Source organism: Cygnus olor, chromosome 29 (genome assembly GCF_009769625.2).
Source record: "Cygnus olor isolate bCygOlo1 chromosome 29, bCygOlo1.pri.v2, whole genome shotgun sequence".
Classification (NCBI taxonomy): Eukaryota; Metazoa; Chordata; class Aves; order Anseriformes; family Anatidae; genus Cygnus; species Cygnus olor.
In genome coordinates, this window is record NC_049197.1 from 810,700 (window position 1) to 822,920 (window position 12,221).

At 49.0% G+C, this 12,221-nt stretch overlaps 1 protein-coding gene across 6 annotated transcripts in view; it reads right to left on the minus strand.

Moving 5' to 3' along the window:
* The window catches only part of SCN8A (sodium voltage-gated channel alpha subunit 8), a 55,595-nt gene extending 45,882 nt beyond the window's left edge, over positions 1 to 9,713 (minus strand). For 4 of the 6 annotated variants that reach the window (XM_040539634.1, XM_040539641.1, XM_040539636.1 and 1 more), the window contains exons 1-2: positions 9,561 to 9,713; positions 311 to 640 (exon numbers count right to left, since the gene is read on the minus strand). In XM_040539634.1, the coding sequence (XP_040395568.1) occupies positions 311 to 586 (276 nt within the window). In that variant the 5' untranslated portion in view covers positions 587 to 640; positions 9,561 to 9,713. Of the gene's footprint in view, positions 1 to 310; positions 641 to 4,845; positions 5,019 to 9,560 lie in introns of those variants that run through there. The other 2 variants (XM_040539637.1, XM_040539638.1) reach the window with 2 other exon arrangements.
* Between the last annotated feature and the right edge of the window lie 2,508 nt (positions 9,714 to 12,221).

The following is a 12,221-nucleotide window of genomic DNA, read 5'->3' on the forward strand; positions in this document are numbered from 1 at the left end:
TTGCCGTCATGGTTAAAATTGGCACATTAGCACAACTTTGCTATTTTTAGTTTCCAGACCTTGTTCTGCTGTCTCTATCCAAGCAGATGCTTAAAAGACTGATCGTATCATCTCTAGCTTAGCTGGATAATTGTTCAAAAGGTGCATGAAGCACAAGGAAAATACCGTAAAACTTCAAGAAAAGAACAGGCAACAACAACAACAACGCCCCATCCAAAGACTCCATTCTTTGTCTTCTATTTAAACCATACCCAAACCTGCAACCTCCCACGCAAAAGGTGGTTTAGTGACTTCTTCCTTGCAGACTCACTTTCTGGGTCATATAATAAGGGTCAAAGTCCTCCAGTGGTACAGCAACCAGGCCTTTAGGGATGTCCCCGTAGATGAAAGGCAAATTCTTCCCTGCCTCAAGGTCACTGTTTGGTTTTGGTTTGCTGTCTTCATCGTCATCCCGGTGGCTGCTGTCTTGCTTTGGACGCTTCTTCTTTTTTTCTTCTGCAATGCGTTTCTCAATGTTAGCCAGAGACTCTGGAGTGAAAGGTTTAAAACTATCGGGGCCTGGTGGTGCGAGCAGCCGTGCTGCCATCTTTTCATCCTGCAGCAGCTTCTTTAGTGATGTTGCAGCCCGGACAGGTCAGCTCTGCAGGGGAGCAAACAGCACAGGCAGAACAAAGAGTCAGTCACGGGAAAAACAGGCGGACCAGCACATTTCACCGAAGACCTAAAAACAACCAGGCCTTCAGGTCCCCGCAGAGAGAGGCCAGCACTGCGCATTTTGGCCCCTGCACAAGCATCCAACAACAGCGATCTCCAACCACGGCACCCAGAGCCCATCTCCAACCATGGCACCCAAACCCATCCCAGCTGGGGAGCCTCCCAACCACAAACTAGAGCACGGAATCTTTTCTGAAAAGCAACTTTAGTTAAAAACAGTATATTCCTGGAAAAAGTATATATATGTGTATTTACTAGGCATTGTTCTCTAGCAAACCGATTTTTAGAGAAAATTTCCAAGCCAGCTCTGTTCCCGGGGTCAGGATGAGGTGCTCAGCCACATCTAAAAGGGGCCGGGTGCCAGCATGCTCCTCACCCTGCTGCAGAGGCATTTAGCAGAGCACTCCTCGTGGCACCCTGGCTCCTAATGCCAAAGAGGAACAACTTGGGTTGAATTTGTTGAATTTTAGGGTTTGCCAACAGGCACTGAACATGCTGAGCTCCTGGGACACGAGCGCTCCTTCCTGCCCTACATGACGTTACCGTGGTTTAAAAATTCTCTGAAACCTGTGCTATAGCCCTGAGCTTTACAATTCAGCTATTTCAGCACGAAATTAGCCACCAACGGCCTCCGTGGTCCTTCACTTCGAGGGCCATACTGTTATCAGGTGGAAGGGCTCAGGGAACGCAGAGGCAGCAGCCCCCCGGGACATGCTCCCACCCTAGGGACAGGCTGGGGCTGGCGCGCTCTTGCCCAGCCTTGGCAATGGGCTCACTCCAAAACTGAGCATCACAGCTTGCTCTGAAGATCAGCGGAACTCCCGCATAAACCCAGCATACAAACAGGAGAGTTTTTAAAAATACCTGGAGATCCCACTCAACCTTTAAATAAAGTACCTCGGGGATTTCCAGAACCTAGAGCTACTGGAACAAAGTATCCCTCCAAGTGACTACAGCCCATTCCTCTACCCATGACAGTGCCGTTCGCACATTTGCTCTGAGTTCATGCAAATCTAAAGCTGCTCCACACACGTAAAGCTTAATCAAGCATTGTTTCCAGCTCAGGTTTTATTTGCAGATCCAAAAAAATTAAGTATAGGTCTTCCTCCTTATGTAACTACCCAGCATAGCCGGGGTTGGGACTCTTTTCGTATAAACTCGACCAGGTATTTCCAGAATAATAGCAACAGACTTGAAAAATATGGCAAGAAGGAGAAAGAAATAAATGGCAGCATCTTGGTTGCAATATCTCTAGAAACATCACAAAATAGCTTGCTGATATTAAGGAAAAATTAATTTATTCTATTCTTGCAGCATTTGCATGCATTTAATTACCAAATTTCCCACATACTGTGAAACTATATAGCAGCATTGGGGATGTGGTCTAATTGAATGGCACAGATAAATATGTAAGGCCTGAATTTAGAAACCAAAGTAGCTCAGGGACACAGAAGCATAAAAAAGAGGAAAAAAATGAAGGCACACATGAATGCCTGATTTGCATGCCCGATTACACAACCGGCAACTGGAAGCAACCAACTATTCTGCCAAGTGGCCATGCGAAATAAAAAAATAAAACATGCACACACAAAACCAAGCAAAACTCAAATCTAGCACCCAACTGCATATGACGGTGGACTCCCTGTAAGCCACACTGCAGACGACAAATAAGCCGGTCTTTTCTCTGCAAGCCTCACTATTTGACATAGCAAATTCTCTCCCCTGCAGGGCAAATCCCGAAGCGTCCTTGGTTCTGGTGTGGCATCACATCTTGGCCAAAACAACTCAACTCTCTGATTCTCAGAGGCCTACTGTAAAGATTCCTCTGCCTTGGAAGGCTTTCTAAAGGTTCTGTCCATTGATAAATTGCGAGACTCTCCGATTTTATGCCAATAAACCCGGCTACAAGTTCCCCTCGTGCTTTTTGTTCTCATAGTTTTTGTTTTATCGTTTGGTATTTACTTGCAGAGCTGTTAATTTCTTGGTATCACAACATTATAGTGATCTGGAGTTCTCTTTTCTTGGGAAGTTCCTGCCTGTCCTGACTTTGTTTGTTTTCCCACTAAATTATCCTACATTAAGAGAATGAACAAAATTAGGATGCAAACTGAAAGGATGGGAATGGAATGCTTATTTAATCCCTTAAATCAGACCCAAATGGCCATTTTTATAGCTTTGATAGCAGAACACTTCTATTCTTACGATGACTAGTCGTGCTTTGCAGCTCCCCCAGCCAACTTCTAATCTTTTCCTTTACTCAGCATTCCCAGACATAACTTCCCAGGATATTTCAGAGCTGCATTTTTACAACAGCCACCCAGACGAAGAGGTCGGAATGCCTCTAGGTCCAAGTTCCCACCGGGTTTTCCAGGCTCGCTGTCATATGCTCAAAGCAGGTCGTACGGAGCCAGGCAACGAATGCATCAGCATCCCTTTCTGCCAGAAAGGAGAAGGGGCTAAAGGTGGATGTGTGGAACAATCCAGTGATTAACGGAGTAAAAACAGTGAGAGTATCAAAGATTCCCACTTCCAAGGTTTTCCTCAACAGGAAGAAAAGAAAACCTCAGTAACAACAAAAATTTTTGTGAGGACCCAAAAATATTTTAAGCGTCCAGCTGCACTCACCAAGGGAGGGGTTTTGGTGTTCATCATAAGAACAGAATGAGTTGCGTGTGTGAACATCTGCTAAAGAACAACCAAGAAATCCTCCCCAAAGCAGCCCCGTAGAAGAGGGGCTCAGTACATCCCCTGCTGGGGGGAACTCGGGTTCCAATCTGCCTCTCCCAGTGAAACTTCATTTCTGTACGGGCACACCCAAAGAACGATCTGGTTTTTGTTCCTTTCCCATTTTGTTCATCTCAATCAGTTACTCCACCGTATTTGAAAAACACCAAGCATTACCTATATTCCTCGATTTTTTAAAATAAAACTAATATTTCAAGACCATCAGTCCATATCCACACATTCATCCAATGAACAAGTATTACATTATCTTCATCCTGAAGATCTCAGGATTTAAGTAAGAAGCTTCTATACGGAGAGACAGACGTAGAAAGGAAAAATAATTTGTCTAAGGCCAACCAGAAATCAATGGTAGAACTGGAAACTGATCATAAAAGCACTGGGACTCTCCCAGGCCCCAGTCCTGCTAACAATGGGCTGTATACACAGCTGCCTTCTTAAATGCTGTCCCCAGAAATCAGATATGTCCCAAAATGTCTCAGCAGCCAGCGTTACACCTCCAAGGGAGTCGCCTTCATCTCCCATGTACCTGGGCTGCATCGGGAGCGTCGTGGGGCTCGTACTCCTCGCTAAAGACACCAAACGCTTCCACAACGGCACGCCTGGTCCTGCTGGAGCTCAGCCTAGGCTGTTCTGCATGGCGAGGTCCTGCAGACTACCCCAGCCTTGTAAATTTTACTTTACAAATGAGGAGAGCCTTGCTGGGGTGTGTGGAAACCGGTTAGAATAAATGCTAGGGTTTGTTTTGGCAAAAGGCACGCTTCCCAGGTTCGATTCTTCAGCGTCCGAAGGGAGAAACATTTGGAAAACTGCGACCAGAGAAGCGGCGCAGCTCCCCGTGGCACCGGGATGGCAGAGATTTGTCCTGAGCACCCGGCGCTCAGTGCACAGCACTCACAGAGTCCAAACCACACGAGCACGGGCTCCAGAAAGCAAAGGTTTTACACCAGCAAAAAACGCCGTACTGAGGTGCCTGGTTACTAAGACAATCATTTTTTACAAATGTTCCCAACAGTCCATTTACCAGCACATTAGGAAATATTCTGATAAATTATGCAAGCTGATTGTCAAAATAAATTAAAAAACACTTTTGAGGCAGTATCTTTGCTTTAATACATTTCTTCAGTTATTAATTTGCAAGACTCAGTCAGTCACAGTATTGTTTAAGTCCCTTTGAGAGAGAGCCCTTTTGTGTGAGTCCTTTTATGTATCCTTTCATCCATACATATCCTATAGATGCATATATCCTTTTATGTAACCCACATAGACGCACGTGGATTTGATTTAAAAAGGCAGGGTTGGGGCAGAAAGGAAAATACAATGTGGATGAGCAACCCCCTGAAATTCTCCTGCACGAGACCCCAAAAACCACCAAACCAAAACACCTACATGTGAGAAAACCCCTGGCTGGGAAGGGCCTTCCAAAGAACTCGCAGCTCTTTGCCATCTGCAGCAAATTCTGAGAGCCTCGAAGCGGGCAATTTTATCAATGAAGCTACGGCAACACGAGCAGCTGAGATGCAGGAGGAACCCTTGGAAAGGCCGTCATGTGATGCTCGATGCTGTAAGGTGGAAGGAAAAAGGCTTATTTTCACGATCAAGCAGTATTTATTACTTTGCTGCCGGTCATTTTCCCCAGCCTCTGTAAAATGCTGCAGAAAATCCCCATGCAGTCATTTCTAAGCTCAGGGCAGGCTCCAGACAGGGCAAGAAAGTGGCTCTGAAACAGCAGGGGCAGAACCGAAGCTGAACACACACACTTAAAGGTCAAAAATGAACAGAAACAGGGAGGAGGGAGAAGCACAGCAGCACCCGAAAGCAACAGAAAATTGTATGAAAACAACCTAGCACCTAAATACGCTTTAATAAAAACCTAAGAAACAAAAGATGCAGTACCAGAGGCTTTCTTAATCCCTATCAGGAGCAGTATCAGTTCTTTAATGTCACCAGTAAGTTGTAAGACCTGGAAACAGGTGAACCCAGATCTCCAGTGCCTGGTGTTAGCCATTACTCACGGTGGACTTGCATTTATCACCGGTCTCCCAGGGGAACCTGGAGTTTCAGCCAGACTCAGCCAGCTCAGGTACAGCCCTTCAACATCCCCCTTCTACAGCCCAGGAGCTCAGCCAGGACCTGTTCAAAATATTTACTGTATAATTGTCAAGGCACTAGCTTGCCCGCTCAGAAGACCAAAATTTAATCCCTCATTCAATTCGTTCAGTGGCCCTTAAAACAGCAGTGACTGTTGTTCTTCACGATAATTTCGGAGGAACTCATTTAAGGTTGTGGAGCGCCCAACTGCTACGATGCCAAATAGCACAAATATGGGCAAATATGAAAGGAAGGAGAAAAAACAAACGGCCGCCTAGTTCTCTGCTCTGACACAGCACAGGCTGGATGATTTCTGTGGTGTTGTGGAAGGCTGAGTAAATCCGCAAATGGCCCGAGGATCTGGTGTCTGGCTTCGCAACTTAATAGCTAGGAAGTCGGGCTCCTCCAGCAGGAGTTTGGCTGCTCAGAAGCTGTCTGCCTTGTAATGACGTTGAGCACTGTCACCTCTCAGATTTCCTCCCAGCTATTGGGAATCCAGCATGCCCAGAGATCGGGACAAGTTGTATTACTCTTGTCTTTAGAATAACAATATTCCTGTGCACCATTACCTACAGAAATAATTCAGTTTATGCCCGGCCGTGTCTTTAGCCACAAGAAGAAAATCAGGTAAGGTGAAGCACTGGGGACAGATGTGTGAGCTATTTGCGATGAGCTTCAACTGCTCTGTTTTTCAAGCATCCTTCCTCAAAACCCAATGCCAGAAATATCAGAAATATCACCTTAATGGCCAAAGAGAACTAGATATTGCTGAGTTTGCCTCAACAAGCTGTAGGAGCTCCTGATCCCAAGCAGGCACCACTTCTTCCCCCAGCTGAAGGGTTTCAAAGCATGCCCAAACAGACATGAAGAGCTGCAAGTACATCTGTTTCTCTGGGTTTTACAATTCATGTATGGAGTTCCGGTAAAACACAAAACAAAACAAAAACAGTGTAGGCATATGGAAAGAGAAAGAGAGAAAGGAGATGGCTTTTTAGTAATTTTCAAGATTTTCTGCTCACTACTAGCAGTGAATCAATTCCAGGTTTTATTTATGCATCTTTAAGACCGCTACTTGTAAAGTTCACAATGCATTTAAATGCTTTTAACAATAAAAAAGTTTTGTTTTGTTTTTTTTAAAGTAAAGAAAAATCCTCCTGGAATTTACTGCTGAGAATATTTTCTTTATAATCTCCTCATCCCATTCTGCTGGCACATGAGCAATGTGGAAGGGGGCTTTCAGGTCTTTGCTAGCCAGATTAGGCATTTTGAAATGGTCGTTCCCAGAAAAGAGCAACTTCATGGGTTTGCTGCAGCCCAGTCCCTGCTGGTTACTCTTTTACCCGCAGCACTGGTGCCTTTCTCTGAGCCACAACAGGTCCCTCGGTTACTCGCGAACCATGCAGGATGCAGACCAGTCGCAAGGCGACCATCCCACGCACCCTCCTCAAAGTGGTTTCTGAAAGTATTTTGCCCATTCTTGTTCCCAGCGTTAACGCTTTTCTCTCGTTATTTCACCACATCATCTTTAATCCAAACCCTTTCTTTGAACACAATGACGGGTTATCGATCCCTGTGTATTTGTTTATTACAACGACAGCTGCAGCTGCTTCAGGAGGAAGGCAATCAATGGTGAATGGAAACCCTGTGACCACACGAACACTGCATGCCCCCGGAGTCACAGACGGCCTCTGGTGCCCACTGCTCCTGGAGTCATTGAAAAATACTAACTATCAACTGAGATGTAAGGCCAAAGCTGTCCATCTTAATGAAAAAGCATGCTGACCAAACCCAGCAAACACAGAGTGAATGCAGACATAACAAAAAGGGGGAAGATGATATCATGTTTTACGTATTTGAGCTACTTTATTTTCATTCAGCACTGGCTTGTTTCTATTTAATTTCACCTCCTTTAACTGAAAACGAGAGAACATGCATCCACTCTCAATTTCTTGCAACACACAATCGCTCGCTTTTCTGCTGTTTATTATAACCCTACCTTTCCAACTCTGTGCACAAAATATTCACATAACTACACTTGTTCCACCGAGTAGGACGGAATTACAGTATCTGTACTGTGATCTGGATAGAAGCCGTACGTAGGAGCTTATATAACTGCTTAAATTATTTGTAATAGGTGCAGGCCCTTGCACCCAGCATGAATGACACTGTGGAAGCACTGAAACACGTGAACAAAGCTCCGAAAGCCCTTCGGTCATGTCGTTAAGCATTTCACTTAACCACCGCGGAAGCTAAGGAAGCAGGCTTCCCACAGGCACAGCCGATGGAAGCGGGGACAAGCTGAGCTCCGAGAGGCCTCGCGATTGCTTGCGCGGGTCACGGCGTTACGGCACGCTGCTACAAGCGAAGGCTGCTCCGGCGACAGGCAGCGCCACGAGACGGCCGCCCGCGGGCGCGTTCCCTGCGCGGCACCTCTCCTGGAGCTCGAGCTCTTTTCGGAAGACCGGCCGTCACGTGGCACAGAAAAATAAGCACTCCCAGGCAAGAATATTTCCAGCCCCCCTCCCTCCAAAGTGGTGCTGGAACAGGCTGCCGGCCACCACCACCGAGAAAACAATTGATGTAATGCTTCCTCCCTTCTTGCCTCTAAAGATACTACTGGAAGGGGGCTCCCGGAACACCCTCGCTCCTCCTCATCGCATCCTTCCCGGTGTGAAATGAGGACATACGGGTCATGGGTTCCCGTCGGGGGCGGAATGCTGCGGTGTTCCAAGGCCCAGGCTACACACCGACAACCGGCACCCCACCAAGCCACCCCACCTGTCCAACTCCTGCGCGATCTCACGCCGGTCGCCCGCAACACGGCGCACGCGGGTAAACCCACCACACCTGCGGCCGACCTCCCTCTCTCCAGAAGTCAGCTCCATTGCCTTCACAGCGCGCACGGCCCCTCGCACGCGCTTCCCTTCCCGGTGGACTTTTAGGCTTCACCTCGCATCAGCCGCAGCTGCCGCTGAGCAGCCATCCCCCACCACCACCACCAACTTGGGCAGGATTTGCACCAGAAAATGGGGGAAAGGATGAAGACACCCAGATTTTTAAATAGGAAAAGCTTGTTAACATGCAATTCCCGTCTCCCCGGGATGGAAAAATTAAGCCTGCCATCTCCGTTCCCCAAAATCCGAGCGGTGGAAGGAAGCAAGCGCACAAACCGTGCTGCTGGCCGCCATCTGGGTCAGGTTAGGACCTCGCAGCCGCCCCACGCATCTCCCCACAAACTCCATCCTCCAACTTCTCGCCCTGGCAGCAGGACTGCGAGGATGCTGAGCAGCAGGAGGAAGGCAGGGTGGAGGAGGGCTGGCCCAGCTCTGCAGCTAGGGCTGAGGGGGGCAGGGAGCGAGGAGAACTCCAATTAGCCCTCAGCTCTCCCTCCCCACAATGCAGACAAAGAGCAGAGAGCCCAGAATTAAGGGCCGGGGAGAAGGGCCCCGTCCCCGGGCTGTGGGGTGGATGGGGCTGGGGGTCCGGGGGGTGTAAGGGAGGTCGCCCCCTCTCCCAGCAGCAGCCTGGGGAAGGGGCTGCCGAAATCCCGACCCCACAGAGCAGCCGGGGGCGAGCCGGGGCGGGAGGGGGGGGGGAAAGCGGGGCACCCTCGGACCCCCCTTCGCTGCAGCACCAAGGGGCGAAGCTCCCGGAGCATCCCTTCGGGGCGGCCGGCAGGAGAGGCGGATTTAGGGGAAGGGGATAAGGGATGAGGGGAGGGTTTGGGGGGTTCGGGGGGCTACCTCTGCACCTCCCGAGCGCAGGAGAAACCGCTCCAGAAGCGGGCAAGGAGCTGCGCGAAAATCGCTCTGCGGCAAAACCCCCGCCCGGGCTGCGCGTGTGTGTGTGAGGGGGGGAGCGAGAGAGAGAGGTGGCAGGTGGAAAGAGCGCGGGGCGACCGCTTCTTCATTTCAAAAATAAAAATTACAAGAATTAAAAAATAAATACCCCAAGGCTTTCGACCCCCCCCCCCCCCCCATTCGGGCCAGGGGAGGGGGGGGGCTGTGACTTACTGTGGCCGCTGCGCTAGCGAGTCTCCCGCAAGGCGTTGCTGGACTGCGGAGGTGGGGGAGCTGCAGGAGGAACTGCGGTTGTCGCCATCTTGTGCGCTGCCGGCGCGGCCCCCCCGCGCTGCGCGCTGGGCGCCGGCCCCTCGGCTGCCGCTGAGGGAGCGTGGCCAAAGGCCCGGGGCCCGCCTGGGAACTCCCCGTCGTCCCCCCCACCCCACCCCACCCCGTCCCCTAAATACACACATAGATGCGAGGAGGTGGCCCCCGGGGGACATGGGGTGGGCTCTGAGAGGCTGGGGGGTGAGCGGTAGCTCCCCGCGCCCCCTCACAGAGATGGTGCCCGGCATCGGTCCCCAGTCCAAGATCGGTCCCCAGTCAGGGATCGGTCCCCACTCCCAGCATCATTCCCTGCTCCCAGCATCTGTCCCCACACCAGGATCATCAGTTCCGCTCGCTGCCATCCATGGAAAAAGAAAATCCAACCCAGGAGCCATGCCCGTGCTCAGCTGGCCCCCACAGCCCACCGTGCAAGTGGCCCACGGGTGAAGGCTTGGGTGCGGATGTCTTGGCTAGCCCCAATTTTGTTTAGGACAGTGTCTTGCTTCAAGTCTAATCTACTCCCCGCGCACAACTGGCTTTGGAAATAAGGGCAAAAGTCCCACCACAAGCACAGAGTGTGGCCCGTGATGTGTGAAAGATGTCATCATAAGAGGGAAACTTTGCATTGGTCAAGCATCGTCTTTTTTTTTTTTTTCCCAAACTGTTCAAGGGTAAGCTAAAACTTCAGCACTTGAGGTGGCTGTGCCCATCACAGCCCCCATCAGCACGAAGAGCTCCGTGGCCTCAACCCTGGACTTGCAGCCGGCTGGCAGCTGGTGCAGAGGTTGCACAGATGGAAGCTGGCTCCAGCCCTGCTTATGGATGGAGTTCTTCGAAATCTGTTGGTGTGAAGGGGATCACAAAGAGTGGCCTGCTGCTACACATCACTTCGCATTTCGCCCAGCCACAGTTGGGGTGTAAAGAGAGCCCTGAAGCTGCAGGAGCGGTGTTTACTATTTAGAGGAAATCAAAAATTAAAAGGGGGAAGGACAAAAGTGAAAGAGGTGAAGCTGAAGCTCTAGGTCCTGCGTAAGGATAAAACACCTCCGCTGCTCTGTGTTGCTACAATACCTACTCAGCACGGGAATGGATATCCTTCCTGTCACCAATACAGGAACGTATTGGCATAATTAAAGCACAGTTTGGGGGAAAAAATATCCTTTGTTAGTCAAACTAACATTTTGGAAGACAGACAAGTCTGGATGCGCAAAACCCGCAGAAAGAGAGATGATGAAGGGCTTTGGTGTCTAAAAACTATTTACTTTTCCTATCTGTGTTAGCTGACCTAACAGAAGACAGTTTGCACTGAAAATTTTGATCTGTAGGTCTAGGCACTGCACTGCCTTCCCTCTAACTGGGCTGCATACTCAGGTGGTCTCAGGTCAAAAGCAAGATTTAGCTCCGCTTCCCCAGGAAAACTTGAGCACAACAAAGTAAGAAACTGCATCAAGACAAAGCCGCCTCCTGGCCATGGGAGCTTCTTCTCGTCCTGACTTTGAGCACAACAGAGAAGTCTTACAAGAAATGCCCAGTTGAGAAAAATGTTTTCAGATTTATTATCAAAAGTCCTGCCTCAGCACCTGCCAGTTTTCTCAGGAAAGCTGTGGACCTCCAAAATGCCAGCAGCTCACTACAGAGGAAAGCCTACTACAGAATACTGTCCTCAGCTACAGATCCCTCATACATGCAGATTTCTCTGTTTTCCAGGAGAACAGTGAATAAGAGAGTACTAATAATTAACCCAAGTTACCCTTTATATGTAGATTTGATGCCTATAATTTGATGTTATAACTATAATTTATGGCTGGATTTTTAGGATCAATTTTTATTACGTTGCTCTTGTTCTCAGCAGGACTATGCCTGTGTTGCAAAAAGAACAACCTGAAACGCTGTATTAGGTTGCTGCTTTAGGGAAGAAAAAAAAATCCACCTTGCAGAAATGTCCTCTTTGCAGAATTTTAAATCTTTGTCCTCTGAGCAGAGCTTTAGGAGTTGTGTGCCGTGTGCTGAGCAGACAAGCTAACGGGGCACAGCACTGTGCTGGAAAACTCATTTATCTTGCTTTAGAAATGACACAGGAACTAAATTTGCCCTCACTTTACAACGCTGATTTTTATGGGACTACCCTAGTGTAACACAAGGGCAGACACAACCTAAAAACCATAGATCTCCCAAGCCATAACTAATCAAAAGCAGTTATATATACATTGAATAAGCTGTTACAGAAAGCTACAGATTCTGAGAAAGCTTCAGTTCAAACCGGACCTTCTGTAGTGTGCTTCTCACTACGACTTCAATTTCCAAACAGAAGCAAAATAAGTGGAAATAAAACCACAGAATTACAGGAAAAAAGTCTGCATAGGCAACGGTGCCAGCAGTTTGAAGCGTGCAGCGCTGCGCCCAGGCCACCGCCAGGCAAAGGCGCTGGGACAGAAGCGAGCAGGCAGCGATGCAGCTCACCCACACCCAGGCAGAAACGTGGGAGCTTACCTGGCATCCAACTAGGGCACCCACGGAGCCGAGGGATGCTGGTGGGCACACGGGTCCCAGCGGGGCGGGCAGCGC